The 8524-nt window shown below is 47.0% G+C and overlaps 1 protein-coding gene across 1 annotated transcript; it reads right to left on the bottom strand.

Annotated features, from left to right (window-relative positions):
- Positions 1–3652: 3652 nt before the first annotated feature.
- Positions 3653–8218, bottom strand: N7508_010497 (Pfs, NACHT and WD domain protein; the record flags this gene model as incomplete). Its single annotated transcript, XM_058468557.1, has 4 exons — positions 3653–5443; positions 5525–5617; positions 5669–7212; positions 7282–8218. 4 exons carry the CDS (start codon positions 8216–8218, stop codon positions 3653–3655), a joined length of 4365 nt encoding a protein of 1454 aa, XP_058316403.1.
- Between the last annotated feature and the right edge of the window lie 306 nt (positions 8219–8524).

The raw sequence follows: 8524 nt of genomic DNA, 5'->3' as shown, positions 1-8524 counted from the left end.
GAGTGATTGATCAGACATCATCCTTTAAACCAGAATGGCGCTAAGCTCTTGCGCATTGACACATCTTCCAACTTGCGGCGGTGTCATGTCCACAGTAGAGCTGAGGCAAAAAATGTATAACACCAGAATAAACAAACTATGATGATGATGTATTCATTTGCCCAATGTAGCTCCCTCATATACATGCCGCTATGCGGGAGTGCTGTCCGGCCTGCCGACAGCGAGAAAGTGGTCGCCAGCCCACTGGGCGGTTGTCAAGAACCCCGTAAGGCGAGTCCTTGATCGGTCGTCCTCGAACAAAAAGATGCAAATAACTAATACAAAGGAGATGCACGGATGTAATTATGATAAACAAGGAAAGTCAAAATGGAAGGTAATTTTACCCCTGGCCCACCCGCGACCAGGATCCCGCCTAAAGCCGCATGATGGGCTCCCTAAAACTGGACTAAGAGGCCGGTCATGATCATGAATTCGGCCACGATTGTGCGAGCCTCCAGTCGTATTAGGAGTTCGTCTCGGTAAAGAGCGACTCCCTGGTTAAAGAAAGCGCTTCTTATCTAATTTCGCTCGTCCTAGTCTATCGGGCACTTGAGGAGGACGTGGGTTACTGTTTGGTTGCTAAGGTCGTAACCACACCGCGCTGTTTCGCGTCGGGTGATACGATTTAGGTAAGCCCCGAGGATAATTCGCCTAGCTCTAAGCTGTGTCAGAATCGAGCCCGTTGCTTTTCGTAGGCCTGACTAGTATTCTAGCGTCTTCTTTATTAGTGCTTAGCTGTCTACGAAGATGACTACCCTATTCTTCGCCTACTTAGCCCATAGTTCTGAGCATTCTAGAACCATTCTAAGTGCTATCTCGATAGCTCGAAGTTCTGCCGTATACAAGGTGGACGTGGTATCGTCTCCTATTCGGCTGAAGAAGAAGTGAGATATAGATGAAAAAGTCAAATAAACGAGGGCAGCCCAAATATCGTCAGCGCATTAACCATCACAGAATAAATGGCCCCGTGGGGCCTGTCTCATTGGGTAAGGTCCAGATTGAGTTACACAAATCAGGGGTGCTCACGGAGCGTTACTGAGGTATCACTGAGCCCTCACTGAGCACTCACCGAGCACGTCGTGGATTAGTTGTCGGCAATATCTTACGAATACTGCGTGAAACCGCAGATACTATAGATCCGATGCCAAGGAATTAGTCATTATACTAGGCATAAATAGCTTCGTAATAGGGGTAATACAACGCAGAGTTATTGACATCTCCAATTGGTCAGGTAAAATACAGGAATTTGCTGGATTCGACATTAGTTATCATACACGTGACCTATCTTGAGCATGCTCACGGAGTCTGAGCCCGTGCTGACATCTATCCACTGATCCTCAGCCTGAGCGCCCTCATAGAGCGGCGGCAGCCCAGATAGGAAAGGCCCCATCCGGCAGACATTATCCTGTCTATATAGTTGCATATATTGCAAGTCTTTATGTATGGGCTCTGAGGAGACACAGTACCATGTATATTATGACATGTACAGTAGCCTATTAGTAGGTACGCATTAGTCGCCCTTTCGGCTTAGCCACCGGGCGTTAATAAACAGTGTGTGTGCATATGCATAAATTCTGCTTCATCATGAGCGATAATTCTGTTTCATGAGTAGCTAGAAGTGAATAAAAAACAAGAATCAGGAACTTCCGTATTTTGTATATCCGCGCCTTCGCAAGCCGGAGACTGGTGCAGGAGATATTGTGCTTCAAATCGGGCCAATCTTCACTGTCACAAGGCTACCAAGGATATTAGGGCCAATGTTTGAGTTCCAGGCGAATATCTGAAGACTGACGGCATGTAACCTGAATTCTGCTCATATGAGACTATGTACTAGGGCTCGGGTGACACCGACTCGAGGGTGGTAGACACAGAGCAAGAGACCTAGCAGATTCAAAGACCGCGGTCTCAAGACCTGCCAGGCCATTGGACTGCCCACCCAAGGTCCCGCACAGCCTTAAGTCTTAGATCTAAAATTGCCTAATGGCTCAGGCTATGCTTAGAACTTGACTATTACGTTCTATCATTAGCATCACTTATTATCTCAAAAGGGCCTAGCCTGTATAGGCCAGCTCGGAAACGGTACGATTAGGAATAACAAATCAAGAACTGTATCTAAGATACCCAAATCATTTTTGAGGTTGCGGAAATCGTGGTAAATCTTGGGATAAATATTGTCCCATGATCTTTTGATTTGTGAGATTATCAAGATGGACCAAAATCGTAGTGTTTCTTATGACAACAATAGTCCGACGGGGGCTTTGTTCATAGGAAAAGCATTGAGTTGCTGAAGGATCGTGATATTTCTTAGGATAGCAATGGTCGTATGTTCTTGCGGTTCGCAAGAGAGTCAGAGCTCGCAGAAACCGTGGTATTCTCCAGGATCTACCTTGTTCAACGATGCGTACGCTCTCCCGAAAGGTTTCAGATTATATGGAGGATCCCTGGCTTCGGGAGACAATCAGAGTTCGCGGAAATTGTGGGTTGTCCTGTGATAAAGAGAATCGGACGATCTTTTGTTGCATGAGACACTACATTAAGGGGCGCGTCAACCGCCTAATAACTCCTGGGAGCTATAGGCTGGCTATTCTTCATGCATGCCCATGACAATTGTATAATAGGCTGCGTCGATTACAGATATTGCAAGCTTCTTGGCTGGGGGTGGGGTTTAATATGTTTGCTACTCCGAGGTGAAGAAAGGAGTGGGAGAAAACCAATGACACGTTATTTTGCTTCCAGAGAAACAACAGTCACTGTCTAGAGCTCTCACTGCTTTGTTTCGTAACCAGTCTTGTGAACGTACTTGCTGCTATATTCTAGGCTAGATTTTTCGTGGCTAAGTAATAGCCGTGCGCAACCTCAAACAAATCTAAAGAGAGTGTTCAATAGCAAGCGTCGCCGCAATTTCAAGAAACTCAACGAAAGGCTGCAACGGAACTCGTAGCTCCAGGACCTATATGAGGGTGAAAGCACTGCTTAATCAAACACAGTGCATGGTGAACGGGAAGCACATCGGCCTAATGCGTTCAACGATATTGGAAAGCGAATTGGTGGGCATGTCAGACAGGTTAAACATTGGAAACGATGTCAAGAGTAATTGGCGGTTTTTATGTGTGTTGATAGAACTGGGTGGCACCCAGTAAGAGCCTATGTGGTTTGCACAGTTGTGTTAGAGATCGAGCATATATAGTAGTTTGGGTGTTTGATCGCTGACCAAATATTGTCACTTTTTGGCCTGTTAATCTAATGGTAAAACCCAAGCAACCGCGCTCCCTGACAAATTAGCTCATCGTTGGGGAATCAAGTATGCTAACTTTGCTTGAGCGCATCTTGAAACAGTCAATCCTGGATAAGCTGACAGCAGCAGTTACCTCATAAACGTCGCTGCCTCAATGTTAAAGATATTGCGGAGAGAAGCCAAGTTGTGTGGTCATACGTGTTGTGTACAGCAGTTCCGTCTAATATACATTTTTGCCTGTCATATGAATGTTATAGAAGATGATTGCATGGAGAGCGCGTTTGTCGATTAAACTGAAGGTCTAGATGATTCTGGATCTTCTTTGCTATCGACTGGAGAAAAAGCATAAGCTTTTCAGGGTGAGCCTGCTTTGGATCCTCACTGCATAGGTAACTTGAACTTGATAAATGTTATGTTTCCAGAGAAATGGCGAAGAATGATAGTATCATTACTGCCATTCACGAATTCGTACTCCGGCGGGGCCAGAACCAATTTTTCCCCGTCGCAACTGATCCATTTGTCATGAGCGGTGATTCTGCGCTCCACTTTTCGAGGATAGAGCGGCTGGGCAGTGAAGGAATTCAAACATAAACAACTATTGTCCGTATTCAATAGACAACCATCATCTGAAAACAGCAGTGCAGTGGTCACTTCTTCATAGCTGAAGACCACAATACCCTTGGCTATATCCCAAAGTCTAACCATGCCATCATTGGAAGCCGAAGCTAGCATTCCGCAGCCAGGTGAAAAGGCCACTGCGTTGACCGAATTATCGTTGGCCTTGAGAGTCTGTTTCATCTTACCCCTAGCCGCATCCCAAAGCCTGACGGTGCCATCGTTGTAAGCCGATGCTAGCATCTTGGTATCTGGAGAGAAGACAAGTGCGTTGATCGATCCTAGAATACCCCGTGAGATCAACTTTTTATGGCTCGTCGTTGTATCCCAGAGAAATATTTCACTTCTGTGTCCCACTGTTGCGAGCATATCACCGTTCAAGGAGAATTTCGCAATATTGGGCGGCTTGCCCGGGAACAAGGGCACAGCTTCAGGCCGTGGTTTCTGTGGAGTTCGCTTTCCAAGACCTATGGCTGTGTCCCAGACCCGAATGGTGTAGTCATTTGATGCAGAGGCTAGTATTTGGCTATTTGGGGAGAAAGCCACTGCCCTGATCGATTCAGTGTGGCCCTGTAGAATTCGCTTTACCCTCCAGTTGGCCGTATCCCAAAGCACTATATTGCGATCATTTGCGGCTGAAGCGAGCGTCTTGCCATCCTGGGAAAAGACCAGCGCCCTGATCGTATCAGTATGGGGAATGAACCATTGAGACGGTCCTGTGAACACTTCATGTAGGACATCCATATTACGACCAGTAGCCGCTTCCCAGAGCATGATAAGCGTGGACGAGGCTGATGCTAATATTTCTCCATTTGGAGAAAATGCAACTGCGTTGACTGGCTTAGGACGCTCTAGGGTCTGCTTTAGGAGACCCGTGATTGTGTCCCAGAGCTTGGTGGTGCAGTCTTCTGAAGCTGATGCTAGTGTTTTGCCGTCCTGGGAGAAAGCCACCGCATTAACACGTTCAGTATGATCCTGTAGAACGTGCTTCACAACACCTGCCGTGTCCCAAAGCCGAACAGTGCAGTCATCAGAAGCCGAGGCTACTATCTTGCCGTCTGGGGAGAAGGCTACTGCATTAACTCGTTCGGAATGCCCCTGTAAGACTTGCAGTACAAGGCTTGTTGTGTTCCATAGCCGGACAGTGCAGTCATTGGAAACCAATGCTAACAGTTTACCGTCCGGGGAGAAGGCAACTGCATTGACGCAAGCATGGTCCTGTAACACTTGCTTCATACGGCCCGTGACTGTATCCCAAAATCGAATGGTGCAGTCATCTGAAGCTGATGCGAGTAATTTGCCATCCGGAGAGAAAGCCACTCCGTTGACTCGGTTGGTATGTTCATCCAACAACTGCAAGTATGGATCCCACCTTTCCTGGATTCCAAACGCGTGCTCGACCAGATCCAGCCTTTCCCTCCAGTAAAGGATTTTACTTTGACTCTTTTGAGGACAGAAAACAAGTGTGGCCGTATATGCTTGCAGAGGGGCCTCTCCTATTATTGAACCGTAGCTGTTTGCAAGTCTCTCCGCTTCCCGTAAAATTGAATGGGGCTTAGTGTGGTCGAAATTTAGTTAGCTATTGAATGCATCGAATCTAATATTCTTGTTCATTCTACTCAGGGGTTGACTCACCTGAGATCTCTTTTTTGGGTAATTCAGCACTTTTCTCAAAGAACGCCTCACGAAATTCCCTCCGCCTTGAACTGGTTCTAGGCCACCTTCAGCCTTTGTCTGTTAGTTTTAGCCGCACTTGCAGTAATTCTCAGCTATACGTACTTGCTCTTGATACACAAGTTTTCTGAGGGCCCAGATCCCATGCGGAAGCTCCCCAATGAGACTGAGGCTCTCAAACCAGTGAAGAAGGTGCTTTGTAAAAAATCCCGATATCACTGCAACTTCTGAGCTTTCGGACCTGATTGTTGAACCTGGTTCGATTTCTAGGAAATGGTCCAACCAGAACGTACAGCTATAACGTAATGTAGCCAGTGGATCAGGGTCGGGTCGAAGAGTCGCGATCTCGGATGCTGAAACACCAGCGTTCTCGAGATGATACATATTGCGGTACAATTTGGTTGAAAGAGTCCTCAAAGACTGCTGAAACATCCGGTAATGAACTTCTGATCGTCCCAAGGGGAAGATTTCCATGGATGCATGATTGTTGATGTAATCTTTTGCTGACTGATGCACAAAATAGAGACGATCATCCCGGATACTTAAAAGTGAACCGTCCATAGCCACAGCTGCCTCCAAATCATCCAAGCCGCACTTCAAATTATGATCGCTCAATAGACAGCACATTTCTTGTAAGTGAAGGGGACGATAGGCGAGTGTAGCATTTGACAGAATCAACACGATCAACGCGCGGTCTTGATCCTCAAGCTGCCTTATTTGATGTACCATTCTATCGTATAGTGCAGAAAGGCCTTTAGGGATCCCCTCCAACATCTCAATCATTGCTCCAAGATGCTGGCATTTTTGGAGATCTTGAATCACCAAGGACACCCATAAGAACGTGTCGTCTGACTTCTGATGCAATTGAATTCGGACGTGCTCTTCGAGAGTTTTGTCGTGTTTGAGTAAACCTAGCTGTGAAATCCCATAATTTATATATGTCTCAACGGCACAAGATATGTGAGGCGCATTAAGCTCAAGGCTAAGCTTGCTCGATTCGTAGCCACCGTGTAAGAAGTGCTCAATGTCCCCTCTATTGCGACTCGAGACAATCCACTTTACTTGATGAGATTGCATGGAGGCTGTCTTTGCGATAAGCTTCAGTAGGTCACTCGACCCTCCCTCGCACTCATCAAGAGCATCAATAAGCAGGTATGTTGTGGTGTGCTGCGAATACTTCATCAGATTCTCGAAAATTGAAGACAGGCTGTAAAGCGCATTTCCACCGTCGAACAACTTCCTTCCTTCCAGGTCGTACCGTTGTCGCAAGTATCGTACTAATTGTGGCTGTTGGACAACTAGCATGTAAATCAATCCCCGAAGAACAGCAGTAGCATTGTTGAGTTTGGGGTCTGCAGCTTGGCACAGGAAGTATGCCAACGACTGTGATGATTTTAGTTTGGCATGCTGTAGCAGCTCCTTGATTATCCCAATCATAAGCATTGTCTTCCCCTTCCCAGCGTCCCCCTTGATCCAGAGTAGTTGACTATGTGTGTTGGTGTACCATTTGCAATACTTGGGATTGTCCAGGATCCATTGAAAAGAGCCATTGAGCAAGCCGCCTTTTGTTTCCTCGATTCGTCTTCGATCATCGTCTGGATTAGTCAATAGTATGTCCTTCAGACAATGTTTGTCTTCACTAGTAAATTCTAAGAGCTAGTCAGCGTATGGCCATCATGAATACTCTTGAAACGATGCAAAGACTGAAAGTCACTTACCATCGTCCATGCCGATTTTCTGCGCGACAGGTTTCGGTTCTATCTCCATCAACACCACTTTTGCATAGGCAGCTGCCATAACCGCTGCATAAGGCTGCCAGTCTTTGTTCTTCCGCTCATCTCCATAATCACAGACTCCTCGAATGTTCCCCACAGGCAGTTCACTCATGACACCTGCGGCCTCCATTTCCAATCCAATCAAATTGTAGGTGTCTCTTAATTCATCTCGATCCCAGGCGCTTTTTAACAATTTGTCTCCGGATCCAATAGCGCCATACCACACGCGGTTGCGTTCAGATTCTGGACGCTGCCGCCGTAGAACTGGCTTGTCGTCGCCAGATAGGTAGAGAGAGTCATTCTTTTGGCCAGGATCGGAAAATTTGGCTGTCTCCGAGGCCACTTCGTTGTACTGATCCAAAATTGATTTCGTTACACGTCCTTCTGCCTTAATTTTACCGATTGCTGAGCCCACAATACGTTCTGTCTGAGGCAAAGAATGTCCGCTGCGTAACAACTCAAAGCCAGTCTCCCCTTTCTGTTTTCCAAGCCCATACGGTACAATAGCCGGGTTATCACCGTCGGGCATAGCAATAATGACATCGCCCAGCCGGATGTCCCGCGGGGGAGAGGACGAAAGATTTGGGAGCCCTGCTGCAACGCCAACCAGTAGTCCAAACCACAGGTTGGGGAAAAAACGTCGCACGTGGCTTGCGAGGGAAGTTGCAGAGTTGGTGCCGTACGGCTGACCAGCAGCGAACGTCGCAACAACCACGTTGTGCCCGTTCACCTCACCTGCATGGAACACGTAGTCATCACCAGGACCGACTGGAAATCCTCCTATGTGTACTTTATCGAGCATACATAATGCAGCTTGTACCTCGATCTCGAGTGGAGCAATCCAAGCAACGAGATAGACTTTCGGATCGAGAGAAGGCATTCTAGGCCACTGTTGCTAATCATGAAGGGAGGATGTCATGAAGCAGGGATTGTAAGTGGGCGATACCTCGTGTGGGTGGGGTATTGTTTGAAACTTTAGTTCTAAGTTAATTGTTGAATGAAGGAAAAGATGATATAGTTGTGAATTCCAAGTAAAGCGACAGAATATCTTGATGGTTGCAAGGTGTGCGGGCCAGGTACCTGGGGCAACTGGGTGGCTGGCTGGGCGGGACCCCAGGTTTCAGCTGCCTTCGCCGAAATATCTGTGATCTGCATTTACACCCACACCAAGGTTCCGAGCGTTCCC

Source organism: Penicillium antarcticum (assembly GCF_028974205.1).
Source record: "Penicillium antarcticum strain IBT 31339 chromosome Unknown utg000009l_segment0_segment0, whole genome shotgun sequence".
In the NCBI taxonomy this organism is placed as follows: Eukaryota; Fungi; Ascomycota; class Eurotiomycetes; order Eurotiales; family Aspergillaceae; genus Penicillium; species Penicillium antarcticum.
The sequence above is the reverse complement of the archived record's forward strand: the minus strand, read 5'-3'. Positions and strand labels throughout refer to the sequence as shown.